Source organism: Archocentrus centrarchus, chromosome 10 (genome assembly GCF_007364275.1).
Source record: "Archocentrus centrarchus isolate MPI-CPG fArcCen1 chromosome 10, fArcCen1, whole genome shotgun sequence".
NCBI lineage: Eukaryota > Metazoa > Chordata > Actinopteri > Cichliformes > Cichlidae > Archocentrus > Archocentrus centrarchus.
The window spans coordinates 23,834,858-23,853,871 of record NC_044355.1 but is presented as its reverse complement, the minus strand read 5'-3'; the positions used below and the strand labels follow the sequence as shown (position 1 = coordinate 23,853,871).

The 19,014-nt window shown below is 41.9% G+C and overlaps 1 protein-coding gene across 2 annotated transcripts in view; it reads left to right on the top strand.

Annotated features, from left to right (window-relative positions):
* Window positions 1–360: 360 nt before the first annotated feature.
* LOC115786533 (uncharacterized) overlaps window positions 361–19,014 on the top strand; it is a 46,275-nt gene continuing 27,621 nt past the window's right edge. The window contains exons 1-5 of one of the 2 annotated variants that reach the window (XM_030738719.1): window positions 361–656; window positions 1,991–3,672; window positions 5,610–5,948; window positions 6,740–6,866; window positions 6,961–7,070. In XM_030738719.1, the coding sequence (XP_030594579.1) occupies window positions 2,065–3,672; window positions 5,610–5,948; window positions 6,740–6,866; window positions 6,961–7,070 (2,184 nt within the window). In that variant the 5' untranslated portion in view covers window positions 361–656; window positions 1,991–2,064. The remainder of the gene's footprint in view (window positions 657–1,990; window positions 3,673–5,609; window positions 5,949–6,739; window positions 6,867–6,960; window positions 7,071–19,014) is intronic. The other variant, XM_030738720.1, reaches the window with a different exon arrangement.

Below are 19,014 nucleotides of genomic sequence, written 5' to 3'. Positions count from 1 at the left end.
CCAGAGTTCAGTCAATCACTTGTTTTCACTGATGTTCCTTTAGAAATTATAAGTGCTTTCTCATAAATCCATCCAGCAAATAGGATACAGAAAGGGGGAAAAAAGCGTGAACAACATACACATTTGCTGCAAAAGGAAATGGGAAGTAGATGAGGGGTTTTAATGAACTGGAGAATTAAAATGGGATTAAAAATGTGATATAGTCTTTATAAAACGCAATGTTTCCAGCATAACTTAGCTCTAAACGTGCTGTTATTAGCCTGTTTAACTGAAATAAATACAGCTGTTCTGTTGGTGTATGTGTGTTGGGGGTGTCGGTGTGTGTTTCTCTGCGTGAGAGCTTTATCACAAATCAGTGTCGGCGTCTGCAGAAGCTTACAGGGCAAGAGTTCACCGGTCTGTCCAACTCGGGGAGTTTCTCGGAGTGTGATGATAGCTGACGGAGTTTAGAGAGGAAAACACACACATAGACACACACACACACATGTGATCGGCAAAGGAGTCGCTGCCGTCCACGACTTAGCTCATGGACAGAAGTTGAGCCCGCAGAGTACGGCGGTAAGTTTAGCTGGCGTTAATAGAGAGCGTTGTTATTGACGTTGAGGACAGCGGCGGCGATGCGCTTTTAAACCCGGGGGGGAAGCTTTCTGCTGCGGGTAAGTTAAGAGCTCTAACTGCTAACTTCACTTTAAGGACGACATGGAAATTGTGAGGGAGAGGAAGACAGTTCATTTTTCGCGGGTGTTGTTTGACGAGCGAGTTTCTGAAGTTACTGAATTTCACGGCGTAGCCCACATAGCCGACTTTTGCGCCCTTTCAAGTGCTTATTTTCACTTTTGAAGAAGCGTTTAACCCAAATAAACAGTTTGAAGCGTGTTTTGACACTTCAACCCAGCGTCAGGCAAATGTTAATTTTATTGACGCCATATTTTTTTTTTTTAATAACTTAAACGGTCCATCCGTCGTTCACTGACGGCAGGGGCGGCGAGCTGCTGGTGCCTGAAGTTGTGTGACACAGTAAACACGGAAAACCAAACTTAGTAACCTGTGTGTAGTTATTACAGTATAACTTCCAAGCAGGATGTGTAACAAACGGAGCAAACTCATAATTCTCTGTTATCAGAGAATGACTGTCTTTTACAGTCATTAAAAAAAAAAAAGAAAAAAACATCAAAATTTCCGTTTTAAATGCTAAAATAAGTGCTAGCTAATTTGTGATTAGAGGCTATGCTTGTAAAACTGCCATTTCTCTTCATTTTTGAACGGCTTGAGCAGCTACTGTTTATTTAAATAGTCCTCCGAAAGGCTTATCAGTAAATTGAATTGTAAAATTGTGCTGAGAGGCCCAGCTTAATTGAATCGCATCTTTAGTTTTGATCTCCTGGAACAACAAAGATGTATGCTGGAGGCCTCCAATTACACAAGATGCTTCCATACATTAAAGGGATTACAAAACAGGGGGGGTATTAACATGTGGTGGGTTCGCTGTGTCACTGAGCATCTTCTTCCTCAGAGGGAGCTTATCTGAGCTCTGGTGATGTCACAGCTGGAGCAGGCCTGAAATAACCACTCATCTCTGTGGTGGGTGTTTCCATGACAACACATCCTCCTGGTTTAAATGGTGGATGGCAACTGTGTCTGAAATAATTACTTTGAATAATATGGACAAAGATATTGGGAAAGTGGGGCGCGCTGGGTGTTGACTTGTTGTACAGACGTCTGCCTCTGACAATCACAGAATGAGGCTTCGAATGGTGTCATGGTGTTTGTACTATTTAAATAGCGCAATTTATTTGTTATTCTTGAACGTTTGACCTCTGAATAAAATACTGCCTATTAAATATCCTCCACTGATATTCTCCACATTCGTGGCCTGCATGTACAGGCAGGCACTCTGAGCAAGTTACACCAGAATAAGGATGATATAAAATGACAAGGCAGTCAGTTTAATGTCAAACTTCTGAATAAAAATGTGGTTTTGTTCCTTCAGGTGATTGAGAAAGAGAAGGGCCTGAAACATGATGTCTATTGGAAGTGATAGCTGACACTGTAGAATGAGAGAGGATGGAGCAGACAGGCAACCCTGCCCTTGAGAGCAACAACCCTAATGGGTTTGTCAACCGAGTGTTTAATGTTTCTCTGGATGTGGAGAATGAGACCAGCAGTGTTTATATTCAGGAGACTGGAACAGGGCCTGCAGAGGGGCAGGGAGAGACCCAGGCTGCCTCTTCTCAGACCCCTGTCAAGGACAGACAGGAGGTCAACCGGAGGCCTCGTGCCACAGGGGGTATCTGGAAGATCTTGAACCGAAAGCGAGCCGTGTCAGAGCTGGACAGGAGACCCCACTCCATGATCTTGCCGGGGGAGGCTTCCATCCCTAAACTCTCATTTGCTGACAAAGTTCGATCCTTCAAGAAGCTTAAATCTCCGGCTGTATTTAGAGGGAAGACAGGGAAATTGTCCACTGCAAAGTTTACCAGTTCTATGGTGGATGAGGAGTCTTTCTGCCGCGATATTGGCGCACCTCAGCAGTCCACTGGTGGCACGCTTAGAAACCGTGGTCAGAGGCATTCATATGCTGGCTATACAGCAGAATTTGACTGTTCGTTTGAAGACATTGACCTCTCAGCTTCGGTGGATGGCCATCAGCCCACTGTAATGGGTGAGGCTGTGACTCAGAATGGCTGTAAACCATCTGAAAAAGTTTCCTATACTAAAAGAAGCCACAACAATTCAGCCAACTGCAACAAAACCGCTGCAGCTTATGAAGAACCCGGCACTAAGGATAGCCCGAGGACCCACCGGAGTGGAGGAAGGAGGCACAAAGACGTGTGGAGTTACCTGAGGAGGATCTCCCTTTTGGGGAAGAATAATCCTGTGTACTCAGAGAGGAGCTTTGACTCTGAGCTTCACTCACTGGACAAAACCATAGACTCAGACTATGGCTCTGTGGACTTTGAGAGTGTCAGAGACTTCCATCCACCTCCCCCGAAACAGTCGGACACCAAGGGGCACTTTGGTGGTCTGTTCAAATTTTTCAACAGTGTTGCAGAGACTGCTAGAAAATGGCGAACAACATCACGCTCCTTTTCTCCTCCAGAGGGAGAGAAGACTCCGATGAGCTCCCCACGGGCCCCACAGCGCACAGTGGACAATGTTCACAGGGTGTCTCTGACACTTCACAATGAAGGACTTCCACAGTCACAGCCTACTCCTTCATCACCGGTGACTACTAAATTCTCACACTCCAGTAGCTTTGACAGTGAGGCTCCAGCACCTGTGACAGGTGGAGGATCACCTACAGTGGTCCTAAAAGCCTTTAGGGCCTGCCCAGGTTCTCAAGCTGTCAATGGCCTTCAGAGTTTTGAGGTTACAGACAAACCCACTGACAGAGAGACAAACCACAGGTCCAAAGCCATAGTAGAAAATCATATCCCTCATTCAGGTCTAAACACAGAGACTAAACATGAAGTAGAGGTTGAAAGGGACCAAATGAACTGTCTCTGTCCAGAGGAAAAGGTAGAGGGACAGACAGGAAATAAGCAGGATTCCCAGGATGCTCCACTTGATTCCCACCAGTTACAGGAAACGAATGTCCAATCACAACAAGGTGATAAAGAGAGCACAACCAATAGCGTACTGGCATCAGATTCCACAGAAGAAATATTTAAGGTACGTAACATTAAATAGCTAATAAGCTGCATTAATTATGAGCCACCGAATTGTAATAAATGCATTAAGTAAATAAGTGTGTACTTTGTGTTGTTAAGCTACTGTTGTGTCTCTTTTATTTTCTAGAAAAAAAGGCATTTTCATTTATAAAGCGGCACGTTTTTATGACATAACTAAATTCCATTGCAGGCTTTTTTCACACTATTAACACTGCCAGAAGCATGCGTCATGTCATTACTTCATAAATGCTCAAAATATCATTTATGTAACTGCTTTAATCATGGTCATTCTTTTGCCTCTGAAAAATTGCAGCAAAAACCTAAAAACTAAAAGGGAACAGAGGAGATTTAGTTGTGGGTAGTGGATGTGTTAGAGAAAAACAAAAGCCATTCAGCGCGATAGGCTACGAGGACATCATTTGAGCACCTGCTTTGCTGTTGTCCTTTTGCCCCATCTGTTGGAGAAAAGAGGAAATAGTAATTACAAAGGTGCACAACAGCGCAGTGGAGGAGTTTGGCCTTTGTTGCTTAGCTGGCCTTTTGTAGCCTGCAAGGAAACCCCACATTTCCCACAGAGCTAGGCATATGTAACTGCAGCGGCCCAGAGTTGTGTGACATCCGTGCTTCATGACAGCACCCTTCCCTTCTCACTCCAGTGGCAGAATTAGTCATCTCCCTTCTAGTCACACCAACGAGTCAGGACATGCTGGCCCAAGCTCCTAATGACAAAATCAGATATGACATCTCAGTACTCAGCACACTTTCATAGGGGCTTATTATGCAAAAGCAAAGGCTTTGGGAGCATGTGTTTTGGGAAGGGTGCTAATGTTTGGTCCCACAGTAAATTAGCAGGGTTCTACGCTGATGCCGCTCTTAAATGAAAAAGATAATAGGGGCAGAGATATGACTTAGGAGGCAAAAGAAATAATGTTGCAAGAGGAGGGGGGAAAATTAATATTTAATGGTATTGCTAGCAGTATTACAGTATGTAATTTAATATGAAGCCTACTGAAAATTTCAAGGCACAACACACAAAATACTTTAAACCTTAAAAAGGGGGTCCTGTTAAAGTGCTTAGTAAACCTGTTTCTGTTACTAGTTTACCTTTTAGAAGTTTGCGCAATTCTAAACAACTAAAGCTTAAAAGAACTAGCTGAAATCTGTAGGACAAGAAGTGGCAGGCTAATTAATATCCGCAAGCCAAGTAGCTATGGTGCGGAAATGGAATAAAACAGAACTTCATTTACTGTGAAGAACTGTTTGTGCCAAATATGTAGTGACTTAACAGTAACCCCCTGACTTTGGCAGACCTTGCTTCCCTATAACAACTTGCTTCAAGTAATGTAGTACCTCATTAAGTAAAAGCTGATCTGTTGAATTCACCTGTGCACCTATGATTCTGAACTTGAAAATCTTTGCTGCTGTTAGGTTTGTATCACCTGCTGCCAAACCTGACAGCAGCAAAGGTTTGTTTTGGCCTCTGTCATCAATTTAAGTTATTAAATTAACATAAGTTTGGCAACAGTCGTGCTTGTCAACAGCAAATACTGTGGAGCAGCTACCTGAGTGGCTTTGTACACTCAGCTTTGCTTAAAAAGAGTGTTACAACTCAAGAGGTGTCTCCAAATAATTTGTCACATTTGCGCTGCAAAGCCTTGTTCAGGGGAAGCGATGCCACTGGGATAATCCTCTTCCATAATCACAAATTATTTAAAAATTAAATCCACCTGTCTTCTAATATTTCACTTGAAATGCCAACAGTCTTGGCATTCAGCTACCTACTGATGCACTGCAATTAAGCTCCCTGGTAGAATCTTTAAAAATCAAATATGAGGTATATTTTGTTGAATCTACAGAGATATTCTAATTCCCTACACAAGAAATGTATTGTTGCACCTTTATCTGGGCCAAACTGCTGAGTATCTGTGCCAATCACAGCTGTGTGAGCAGATTGCCAGCCAGACAGGCTGCAGTGTAAGACAGCCTGGCCCGGCCTTGCCCCACTCTAGCACAGAGAAGACCTCTGTACCTCAGAAGCGCTTGCGCCCCCGTCCTCGCCCGGCGTCAGCTGTACTGGACCTTCGGAGACTCAACCCGGACCGAGATCTCTACAGCCATTACAGTGAGGTCGGCTCACTGTCCCGCCGGAGACGCAGGCCTGCTACCACAATGCAACACACTCTGGGGCAGAGAGGGATGGCTGCTCGCTCCAGGCCTTGCTCTGTCATAGAAACCAGTGTTACTAGGGAGACACAGTCCACGGAACTGCATCACAGAGTAAGATGTGAACACGGGCATTCATGCAAAAATTCACTGAAAGCAAACATATAAATATGGACAGACATGACAAGCAGTCTCATAAATATACCCACACATGCAGCTATATAAAGTCAACGTAGGTATGTCTAGTACACATAAATATATCTCATTTTTACATTGAAAAAATGAAAAATAGGTGGGCCAAGACTCACTAGTAGTCTCCACCAACTCACTGATAAATATAGCACAAGCCCATAATGAATCAAACACACACCGCAGACTATGAAGGGCATCCCAGTACTAACCCAGTATTTATATACCACTCACTGTTAGCTGCAACAATGCCCTGCCTCTGCCCATACTTTTGGATGCAGTTTTTATCCTCAGCTCTCATACTCCCTTTCTGTCTTTCTCTTTCTTTCTTTCTCCCTCCCTTGTGGTTCCCTTTTCTCTCTCCCTCACTCTCAGTCTTTCTCTGTGGCCAATTTTCCGCCTCATCGCTTCCATAAGCTCTACCTCTCATTGCCCTAACTCAGAGTCAGTTCATTTTAACCTGAGAGACCGCCTGGTTGGCATGATGTATAGTCTCTCATGGTTTGCTGTAGGGCATGCACACTGACCAATGCACCAGAATAGACTTGCTGGATGTGAAATACTTTAAATCTCTGCAAAAAAAAAAAAAAAAGGGGGGGGGGGCAAGGCAGTAATGTGAAGGGCAGGAGAGAGTGTGCATTCAACCTTGTGTGTGAGTGTGTGAGTAAGAGTGTATGGAATTATTTGAGATGTCCTGACTACTCAGTGTTCTCTAGGCCTTGTCTCGCCCCCCGGGTGTGTCACCGTTAGAGCCCCCACACAGGGCATCTCTCCAGCGGTGTCGCTCCCTGCCTCTCCCCCCCAGCACTCTCACTGCACTGGCCCTGCTCCTGCCACAGTCAGGTATTGTTTCATATTTTTATTTGCATAAATATGGAGATTGTTGATTGATGTGCATTAAATCGATCAGTTTGTCTGTCTGCATGTGTCTATCCAGCAGACATGGGTCAGTCCTCATCCTCAGTGCGTCTGCGGTCTGGAGATTCTGGTAGTTGCAGGAGGAGGAGACTGCTAAGACCTGGGTCAGAACCGCTGCAGGTCAACATAGTGAGTATCATATACACACATGCAAATAATGGCATTGCATTTTCTTTTATTTCTGTGGGCTTATAAGGCTTTTGGAAAGATTTATTTAAAAAAAAAAGAAATGCGATTAATTTGAAAACAGCACTGCGTACAGTAGACGATATAAGTGATTGATAACTTCTCTCTGATACCGTTAATATGGAGTTTACAAGGCGTTGCTCGGTGTTTCATCAGATAATGAAGGGACTGATCCGTGAAGATGGTGGCCATTTGGATTAATGTCATGCAGTACTCTTAGGCCATTACTCATCCTGAGTTGCACACCCAGCATTTCGGATGTGTTGTTGAATGTGTTGAGTGCAGTTCACTCAGACCAAATGGTTAACTTTGTCAGCGGATAAAGAAATAACAGTAAATTCTAAATATACTCCCAGCATGCTGGATTCTCTAAAAACTGTCTACAGTGTCAGTTGTGTAAAATTAGCTGTAGAGTATGTTGGAATAATGCTACTCGGGAGGTGAAACCAGGCATTCCGGAATCGATGCTTTGTAGTGGAAGTGGCCTCTAGAGGATTCGAGTGAAAGGAGATACAGAGTCTTCTGATATATCCTGACAGGGTAGCAGCACACATTTCTGGTGCTGTGTCCAGCAGCTCTGCTTACAGAACCGTTGTTTTTTTTTTGACACAACAATCATTTTTATTAATCGTTCAAAAATATTAAGAGTAAAAAAGAAAACAATCAAATAAACAAACAACAGAAATAAGAGGACAGCTAACAGCAAACCGCTCCTCATGTTGATACATCATCCAGTATAGCAAACAATGTCCAAAAAGGGCTCCCCAGCCTTTTCAAATATCATTTGGTTGTCTTTCAGTATATATGTTTTTCTTTTTACTGGACGATTTGACATCATTTGTCTTCCAGTGTGTAACATTTGAGGGAGTTTTTTTTTCTCCCCCTAAAATGATGCTTTTAGCTTTTAGCCACTGAAAAACTGAGGTTCACTAATGTTTGTTCATTTTTAATAAAACTGTGTTTTTGTAGGTACAAACCAAGTAGAAACTGCTCACATTACTCTTCCCAAAATGTTTTTTGTCTGCACTCCCAAACACACTGTCCCTTTTCACCACTGTACACCAAGTGTGTGTGTCTGTTATTTACTGTAATGGATATATTGTGTTAATCGGAAGCTCCTCTGCATATGAGTTAGAACACAAGCTAAAATCTTTATTCCATGTGTTTAGCTTTTATTTTGAACGCTCTAATGAACAGAATATAAACTCTGATAGGATGTTTTTTTTCTTAAATGGTGTTTTGTCATTATTATTTCAACGAGTCTTTGTGGGGTCTAGTGATTATGTTTATGTGCTGTTAAAAAGCTTTAAATAAAAAAAGTCTTCTGTTCAGATAAAATGTATCCTTGAGGCCATCAAAAGGCGCGTTAACATCGGAGTTTGGATGAGACAGACACCGAGCCTCTTCATCGCTTTAGAGGCTCAAAGTTTAAATGTAGCATCTGCGTTTTCCTGCAGTGAAAAACCAGCTAGCCTGCATTGTGACGGCGTCTGTTTGTTTTAAAGATTTTCTTACATTATATCAGAATATAATCAGATTACCAGCTTGCTTTTGCAGTTTTTTTTTTTTTTCATGGGGTAAAAGGGGAAACGCCTTAGAATATTTTCTACTGAATTATTAATTTGCAGCATGAGTGTAATTTAATAGTGAATATTGAGTTATAAAGATATATGGCTATAGGTTGCATTTTCTGCATTAGTCTCAAATTTCAATTATTTACAACCAGTCAATGTGGAATGAGCACAATATATGAATTACATGAGTCTATTCTCATAACAGCAATACTGCCTGCTCAGTTGCTGAATTATGATCCCTGGGCTTTCGGTCCTGGCACGTCTTCCCGCTGAAACTTTATAAGCTGTGCCTTTGAAGAAGTGATACTACTGCATTTAGGCTTTGATTATAACTTTTTCTTGCTGATCTAAATAGTGTTTGTGAAACACTGCACACTGTTGCCATGACACTCCCTGGCTCCAGTTCATCTTCTTGCTTCTATCTTTAGGCAGCCTTTTTAAGCGTGAGCTAAATAGAGAAAGTGTGTGGGTGAGAGAGAGAGAGAAAAAAGGGGGTGGGAGAGAAAGGAAGAGAGATGCTCCCTTTGTCGTGGTCCTCCCCTGGGGTAGGGAACATGGACACATAACACTGGCGACGTCTTATGTGTGTGGTTGAATGGTGGGAAAAGTTTATTTGTTGCAGACTCAAATGCTGGGATACAAATACAATAAAGGTAATAAAGGTAGCTTTACTGTCATTATACTTACAGGTGAACAAAATTTGATATGACTCATTAAAAAGAGAAATGGGGTCATGGTGACCCTAACCCTAATATTGTGACTTAACCTGATAATATATTGTTGATTGATGTATGGATCTTGTGGGGTCTTCATGTTAAAGCTGTTGTTTGTGATGCAGAGTAGTGTATACTATAGTCTTGCTGTTAGCATGACTGGTAGAGCCTAGAGGCCGCAGGCAGAGAGAAAGCATTCTCACTGCAGTGGATTAACTGCTAATGCTGACGCCTCTCTTCTCCCTTTCATTTAAATGGATTTCTCCCCCAGTCAACCTCCTCTCCTCTCCTCTCCTCTCCTCTCCTCTCCTCTCCTCTCCTCTCCTCTCCTCTCCTCTCCTCTCCTCTCCTCTCCTCTCCTCTCCTCTCCTCTCCTCTCCTCTCCTCCAACAATCTATGGCAATACCCATCTTTAACTCCTATGCAGATGAGAGGACAGTTTCCTGTGTGTTACTAATGCTGCGCCTGAAGCTCTGCTGTCAGCTTGTCAGTGAAGGGGGACTGTCTTATTAACAGCTTCATGCAGATTAAGAGTTTCAACAGAAATCTTCTATGATTAAGTTTGGGCGAACCTAGGTCTGTCTGGACATAATCATATTATGCAATGGTATCTATTTATTATGAACGCATGAGTCAGCAGGCAGTGGTTAGCCGGGCAAGTAATGGAGCAATGATGAAAAAGGACAGCGTCCTTATGCACACGCTTATACACACGCGGGGAGAACCAGTGCTTAGAATTTTTGTTCGTTAATTTCATCGCACACGCACAGATTTTGCTTGTATTTGTATCCTGGATCTTTGGGCCCTGTGATACACCCTCTTCATAACCCTCTGATGCACACACACACTTCACATGCTCTTCTGATGTATTCAGAATTCATCTGTCAGGATGCATGAGTCATTGCATTGACAGCTTCATTATTTGGTGAAGAATGAATAGCACCAGCTAGTGATATTTCTGTCAACCACACTGTGAATGTGTAGCGTTTGTTTTACCCTGGGCTTCTTTTTTTTTTAGAGTCCTCTGAGGGAAACCATGGGAATAGCGCTCCCTCAAAATAACTGCACGTATGTACAGTTTGCACTCAGAGCCACTGGCCTAGAATCCTTTATCAGTGTTCATTCAACATTGTTCCTCTGTCAAGGTGCTGTGACTTACCGCAGCCACCAGCTAATGCTGTTTTGTAGGATGTTGTAGAAGCTGATAAATATTAGTGCTGCTGACTAAATCTGAGTAAATGGTTGTGTCAGAGCCTCCTTAGGCTGTTTCTTCTTAAGAATGATTGTCTGCCTGTCAGGTGGCTGCATGTGTGTGTTGTTGTTGTTGTTGTTGACTCTAAGCTTACATGTATGGGCATAGTTTCTGTGTGTTAGTGAGTGAAACAGAGAGGCTAAGGGTCTTCCTCTTATATAACTGAAAAGAATGTTGCCTTTGCTCCCTACAAAACCCATTTCCACTCCTCAGATGGCTGCACGTTCCCTGGGACTGGAATTCTCTGACTCACTGGTGTATCCTGTTTTACAGTACCTCCGCATTACACGCCGTATTTTGTCAGAGCGTGCATGCCTGTGCAAGTACTGATTTGTGTTCATACTTTCTTGAAGAACACTCTCATCAACGCCAGCATTTCTGCCGTTCCATTTCTCAAAAAACTATGATATGTTGGTGACATTGTAGGACAGAGGATTTACTGGTGGATGGTTGCAGTCTTTTCACCTATGAGACTATTTCAGACCTAAAGGATTTAGGTGCTTGTTATCCAGCACCAGTTGTAGTATCATTTACCCACAGCCATTTAGGTCTTAAGTCAACCCACTCACCATGTGATAGGGAATATAATGATCCCCATTATCTGATAGTAAGCAGAAAATATGTGCAAAAATTTGTTTCAGGTTTTTAAATGTATGTATTGTTTAATTTTTTTTGAAAGGGATGCATGAACTGTGGAATTCTGGGCCGATAGATCAGTAGGTATCTTCTTATTCAGCAATAGGCTGATAGTCAGCATATCAGCCAGTGCCAATGTTCAGCCAATGCACTGGTGCATCCCTAAACTTTTAACTGTTTATGCAGTTATAATAGCACAAGAATGTTTTGCATTACACCTGCCCTCCCTGCAGTACACTGAACCGAAGAAAGAAGGTTGCGTGGTTTCGGTCCTACTAGTTTAGCATATGGAATGTGCACTACATTGTCCTGGATAATATATGAATTCCATTAAACTAAATTTATAACAGAAACATGCAATGATTCTGTGTTTAGCAGAAAAAGCTGTAATTTTATGAAAAAAACATTACTGGTGTCAGGTTATAGGACACTTGAATTACTTAGTGGGAAATAGGTTCTAAAATATAAATGACAATAAATAAAAAGTAGCTAATTTTCAGTCTTACATATATCCAGGAGGAATATCCTCCAGTGCGTAATTTAGTCTATATTTGTGGTCAGCTCTTTGAAAGACGTTAGAGCAAAGACTCACAAGTTGTATATAAGTCTTTGCTCCATGCACATCTAGACAGCTGCTGTGATCTGAATTATTTTAACTAAGTACTCTATTGAGTGTTTGGAGTCTGAATAAATAAATAGCTCCAGCCCTGCTCACTTTATCCTGCATTAAAATAATGAGACAGAAGCTAACTGTCTGTACAGTGTTCTCCTAGTTAGAATGTATCCTGCAGGCCTCTGTGAAAGATGGGCTGGATTTTTTGTGGCAGCTGCCACTTCTTGTGTACATTATTTAGCTTAACATTCCGTCTTTGACCTCCCCGGCTCCCTGCTACACCACATGCGGCATCAGAGAAAACCCTCCATCACATCCACGTATTATGCAATCTCCTTGCTGCTTGTGATTCTTCTTCAATTCCCCCTCTCTCAATCCGCCTCTTCATGACCTCAGAGCTCGTCATCCATCCCTCCATCACTCCCCATCTCTGTTTTCTCCTCTCCTCACATCAAGTTTTCTGTCCCCCACTGTTTTTTTTTTTCTGTGCTCCCTCACCTTCTCTCCCCTCTTCATCCATTCTTCCCTCCAGGCATGTGAAAACACCTGCTTCCTGTGGCCTGTGTGTGTGTGTGTGTGTGTGTGTGTGTGTGTGTGTGTGTGTGTAAGGGTTTGCGTTGTGCATCCATGCATGCGTATAGTCGTATATTTTAGATAGCCTGCTTTTCAGTGAAAGACAGTTATCAGGTGGAGTCTATTAAGTCTTTGATGGCAAGAGCTGACCTAAAAAAAATAAATAAGATGCTCAGAAACACAGAAAGGACCAAACAAGCCTTCATCCGAATATGGTTTCACTGCAGAGTTTTGCATTTCAATCTGCTGTTCTGCTTTTGAACTCTTGTGGCGTGGAAGCAGTGAGAATGTAAAATCATTTTAGCTCAGAGGACAGGTGGAGGTTTTCTAACCGTCCCTGCAGTTTGTAACTAGTTGCACATCCATGGCACCCACTATGTGTCAGTGGATTAGAGTGAGTGAGTGGACTCATCATTGCTTACTGCTGCCCCGGAGATTATGTGAGAAATGTGTTGCAGTAAAAATCTAAACACGGACGGTTTTTACTCCTGAAGAGCCATATCAGAGCACAAACACCCCGCAAGCACTGCATGCAAATGCAGCAGTTAGGAAACTCAGGAAGAATAGGAAGGCACTTCTCTCGCCGCTTCATCGGGGTCTGGGCTGCAGGTGGCAGCCAGTGGTTCTGATGAATAGTGACAATAGCACATTCTCACTACACACACAGCCAGCACAGTTGAAGTGTAGTGAAGCAATGCTAGTTTACGCAACCAACCTAGCAAAGGCCACTTGATTTTATCCCTCATGCCATAGCTGTGGTCTCAATTGACCAGTCTGCAGGCTTTATTAAACTGCACACTGACTCTCATGCTGAACAGAAACATAAATAAGAGATTGAAGCTATAACAGTGCTTCCTGTTTATTGCAGTTTCTAAAAAGCTGCATTGCCATTGCACACTTTGTTACACTGTATTTCAGCAGAAACATAGTTCTCCCCTCTACTCGAAGACATTTTTAAGTGGTCATTTAATGCATCTTTTATTATTGAGATGATTCAGGGAGCCGACTTCACGAGTGACACGCATATCAAGATGATGATTTAATGGTATCTTTTAGAATTTAATGAAATATTCACTTGTGCTATCTTCTTTAATCTTCTTTAAAGAAATGTTTTTATATTTGGGAAATTGCACTTACTTGCTTTCTTGAAAGATGGGACCATTATTACCACTCACATGTCTGCAGGATAAATATGAAGCTACAGCCAGCAGCTGTTTAGCTTATAGCAAACAGTGACAGCTTGCACAAGTACTTCCAGTACCATTAGGATTTTTTAATAGGGGGGGGGGGGGGGGGGGGGGGGGGGGTGCATTTCTGTTTATTGTATGTTTTCACCCATTAATGCCACAATCAAATGACTTGCTGTTATATAGTCATGAAAGCGACATAGTAAGTTTCTGTCACAGAAGTGTGGAAAGCAGGTGATGTGTGCATTCAGCGAGTTTCTAATTTTATATATTTCTGAGCTAATCTTCAAAAACTTGTTTTCATTCCACAGGAGACTTGATGTGGTGTTCTCTAAGTTCAGACTGTGTTTATTCACAGACTTTCCGTCTTCAGCTCTGCTAGCGCTGCACAATGCTATTCAGTCTCACCAGGGACTGACCCAGAGACCACAGTCACTGGGCAGATTCAGTTTGTTCTCCAGTCTCAAGAACACACAGATACTGTATTGATTTATCATTAAATAACAATTCATTTTTGCTGCCCTCGCGACTACATCATCACGCATGAGCAGGACTATTTCTCTTAAAGCTATTAGGCCTGGGAGTGTTTTGTTTTCGCTTTTGATGTATGTATCCATGATTTCTCCGCCCTACTTGGCATCTGTCTTACTCTATTTCTCAAATCTCTCCGTGCTCTGACCCACTGACTCGACTTTACACTAAAAGCCAAACTGAGTTGAACGAATAAACAGCTGATGCCTGAACAATGGTGACAAAACTGTGTTCAGGAAAAGTCCAGCACTTTATTTTTAGGGCGCTTTGTGGCTGAAAGCCCTGGGAGGAAGCAGGAAGTCAGTGTGGTTGCCGTGGGGATGGGAGGAGAAGAAAAGAATTGGAGCAGACAGAAGGGAAATGGGTGTGGTGGGCTTTGCCTCCTATTAACTAAATACCTACTGACCACAAACAGATTCATTTGCTAGCACTGAAACTTGCAGCCTTATTCAGAGAGAGAGAGAGAGATCATAAGATATAGCTTTTAGCTAAAGGTAGCTTTTAACTAAGAAAATTTAAAGTAAGAATTAAAGACAGTCTCAAAAGAGCTGATCTCAGACCAACAAATGGCCAGTGCTCTTTATAATCCACTAATACTTAAGAGCGGTTATTGCCCTGAGGCATAAATTGCAGGTTAATGTTTTGTGGTTTGCATTTTTTGTCCACCTTGTGCCAGCCTTGTTCAAGGAAGTCTCTTTTTACTCAGCTTTATTCTAATATTGTTTAAGCCACACATAGATATATATACACATGCACTGTTAGCTGCTGTTCATTGGAACATTTAACACACATGCATTATCATATTGTTCAGTGGGATTGGCATCTTCTAATGCATTCAGGCCTGTCTGCCTATTTTAAGCAGTTTATCATAACAGTTTAAAATGAATAATAAAATCCTACTCAACCCGGATGTACTGTAACCCTGGAGTAAAGCACATTGCTAATTATATAAGTCACTAATGGTTTCCGTTTTAGTGTATTTTTAGTGTTACACTGAGTGAGCATTACACTTGTTAGCAGTTCACACTATGACAAAAGGAGAGCAGCAAAAGTGAAAGGGAAGGTTTACAAGATGGTAGTGAGACCTGCTATGATGGTTTGGAGACAGTGGCGCTAACAAAAAGACAGCAGGCAGAGCCAGAGGTGGCAGAGATGAAGATGTTAAGATTTTCATTGGGAGTGAATAGACCAGATTAGATGTGAGTACATCAGAGGGACAGCTCAGGTTTAGCAGCTTGGAGAGAATGCTAAAGAGACAAGGTTGAGATGGTTTTAACATGTGCAGAGGAGGAATCGTGGATATATTGGACAAAGGATGTTGAATTATGGAGGTGCCAGGTTGAAGGAAAATCAGAAGACCTCTGAGAGGATTCATGGATGTAGTGAAGGAGGATGTGCAGAGGTAGGATGACTGAATAGTCATTTAGCGCTGTTTTTCGCAGTGCTGCTGACCACTGACTTGTGGGAGCTTACACACTTAAGCAAGTCCAAAATATTTTACAGAAACACGTCACCTGTGAAATGTTTTTCCTTTGGCGCTTAGTTTTGGCATTTACGTGTGTGTGTTTTTTTATTAAAAAAATAATAAGCAGCAGAAGACTTCTGGCATTTTACAGTAATAACATCAAATTGTAATATGTTATGTGTTTCTGTTTATCTGAGGTTGTGTTTACCTCATTTTAAGACCTGCTAAGGACCAGATGATGTTTTATTTGTCCTTATGCATAAAAGCATAGAATTGAACAAGGTGTATTTTTTCACAGCTGTATATACATATGGCTCAGTACCAGGGTTATAATAGTTTTGGATTTTACATTATCATTTAGTTTCAGTTAGTTTTTACTTTTGTTTCTCTAATTCAGTTAGTTTTAATTAGTTTTCAGAGTGGTTTTGCTCATTTTTATTAGTTTTTATTTTAGGTTTAATGCTTAGTTTTAGTTTAGTTTTGTTAGTTTCAGTATTAGTTTTAGTATTTTCATACTTTGTCAGGTGCAAGATTCAATGCGCAAAAGTGACTATTGTGTAATAAAAACTCAACAAAAGATACCATAAAGAAATATATTCAACAACCAACAGTTCACAAGACAGAAGCACTACATGCTAAATGTAATTAGGACACACATGAACATCAACAGGGAGAAACAAAGAACATTATGAACTCCCAAACTCAATCAATTCTACAATAAACTCCAGTGTCAGTGCAGTAGATTAACAACACCTACATGTGGTGTTTGACAAAAACAAACTCTTTGAAGGAGTCAAAGGTCAAATCCAGCTGCATCCTGATGTTCTCCACCACCCGAAGCTTCTTCTGTTTTGGAGCTAGCTTGGTTAGATGCTCGCTGATTAGACTCGCAGGGTCTTTGCAGCCTCTGTACACAACCTACAGAAATGTCCGACCTCATGTCCGCATTTATGCTTGTGTAGCTGTGTGTGTTGTGTGTGTTAATTACCTTGCGGTCGTGTGCTGCGGTGCCAGCTGGGACTTTTTTTTGGTCCTCGCTCTTTGTGCTCAGTTTTTTGGCTGCCAACATATTTGTCCCTGTTTTTCCACTTCCTTCATTTCCTCACGTCCATTCCGACAGCAGTCTCCCTCCAGGAATTTGCTGACATTTGTGAGGCCTTATACTGATGCTTTGATTATTATTCCTGATTGTTATTCTCTCACTGATAAAGAACTGAACAGGTTAATCACAGCGTTGCGGCAGCGTGGTTCAGAGCGACTCTGCCGCTTTCTCGTGCACACGCACGCACACAGCTGCCCAATCCACAATAATTTCAGTTAGTTTTAGTTAGTTTTTTAAACTCACAATACAGTTTTAGTTAGTTATCGTTTTTTCCTTTTAATTGTAGTTTTTATTTATTTCAGTTAACGGCAATGTTTTTTCAATTTCAGTTTTCCTTATTTCGTTCGTTTTCGTTAACTATAATAACCCTGCTCAGTACCCATAGTCAGACCCACTGAGCCAGGAACTCAACCCATAACAACAACAAAAAAATTACCTTATTTAAATTTGGCTTATTTCCCCTTCAAAGTCATCTTCTGGTGGCCGTTTGGACTGCTTTCAGAACGGCTGCTATTTTTAGATCGCTCTGTGTATATCCTGCTCTGTCCCCTTGTACTCGTGCCGCTGATACACACAGTGGATCTTTAGTATGTCAAAACAGCAACCTTTCAACTTGAACTTGAACAGTGAAGATTGTGTTAGCTTGGCTAAAAAAAAAAAAAACAAAAAAAAAAAACTGTGTTTTCATTGCACAGAAAGACCAAAGTTTGGGTCGTTCATGCTGAATGTTTTCCCTCAGCTGTCTCAGGACATTACAGAACAACCCTGCCAGACAACTTTGACAGTCTGACCCTGGGGAATGAATGGCTGTGTGTGTGTCTGTACAACCCTGTGAGTACTTCATATAAACGATAAGCATGCTCCCGGGTTCACTTCTAAACTTCGATGCAAATTTGGAGTTGATTGTGAAATTGCAAAGCGCACAGTGCAGGTAGTGATAACAGGGTCTAAATATAGCAGCAGTCCTGGAAGCAGTCCAGAGGTGCACGAGAAGATCACCTTCGGAGAAGAATCGGATACATATTCATCGGGTATGGTTTTTGATATCTATGGATAGGTTCCCAGAAATTTCTTATCATTACTTGTGTGTCTTTGAAGTGCAATTTTGTGACAGTTATTTGTAAATGAGTAAAATAGACCATTGTGTGTGATTTGCACGTGAGTAGTTCTCTCCCGGGTAAAACATGTCCCAGTGAAGCGGGGAGTCAGCAGCTGTTTCTGTGGAAGGGTTTCAGGGTCATTTTCACATGAGAGATTGAAGAACGATGTCACTAAATTGACTGTAAGTTTGTTTTTTTAACGGTTGACAGTCCTGAAAATGGTGCAAGTCACATGATTGAGCTGCATCTGGGCTTATTCCATACGTAATGCACATTTCTAATTTCAGACTCATTTAACGTTTCTGCTGGGAGATATTCTGCCGTTTAAACCAACCCTCCTTTTCTTCTGGATATGTATGAGTATATTAGCATTGGTGTCTGTGCAGATTTAGACTTTCAGATGTGACCTTTGTTGTCTAAATGTCAGGGAGATTGGAGAGGGAGCCCACAGAGGTAGGGCAGGCTTATGTAATCTGCTCACTCTGTGTTACACACACACAAGCAGAGAGCAGGAGGGGGGAAAAAAAAGCTTGTTTGAGGACGGTTGTCATATCTCAGCTATGATGCCTTGTACTGCTCTCTGTTCTCTGAAAGCCAAGCTTTCAGGAGCCATTGCTTTTATCAGCATGTATGTGCAGAAAGTGCCCTGGAAATTATTTATGGCTTTAAAAATAGTGATATATTGCACTTCTTTGGTGTTATTCTCTTCAACTTATTCTGAGGTCTTTTGATCCATTCCAAAGCTCAAAGCTGAATGTGAAGTTAGAGTGTACTTTGGAGGGGGGGGGGTGTATCTGTGTGTATGATGGCTGACTAGGGAGTGTGGGACAGAATTGAAGTGAATCTCCTATGTTAATTTATTCACGATGGTGTTGTGCTCCGCTCATAATCTGCCAACAATGAGAGGGCCAAACACCAGGACGAATGCTGCAGGCTGGGATGTGCTCATGTTCATCTTAGGAATTACTGTGAACAGGCCAAAATGATGTGCACGCCAATGGCAAACACGTGCATCAGATTGGAACTGGGGCCATTTTGTCCTGTCACTTTCAATGCTCAACCTTAAAAGAACTCAACATTAAAAAAACAAACAAACAGTGGACTTCATATCAGAGACTTTTCCCCTTCAGGTTTGAAATAT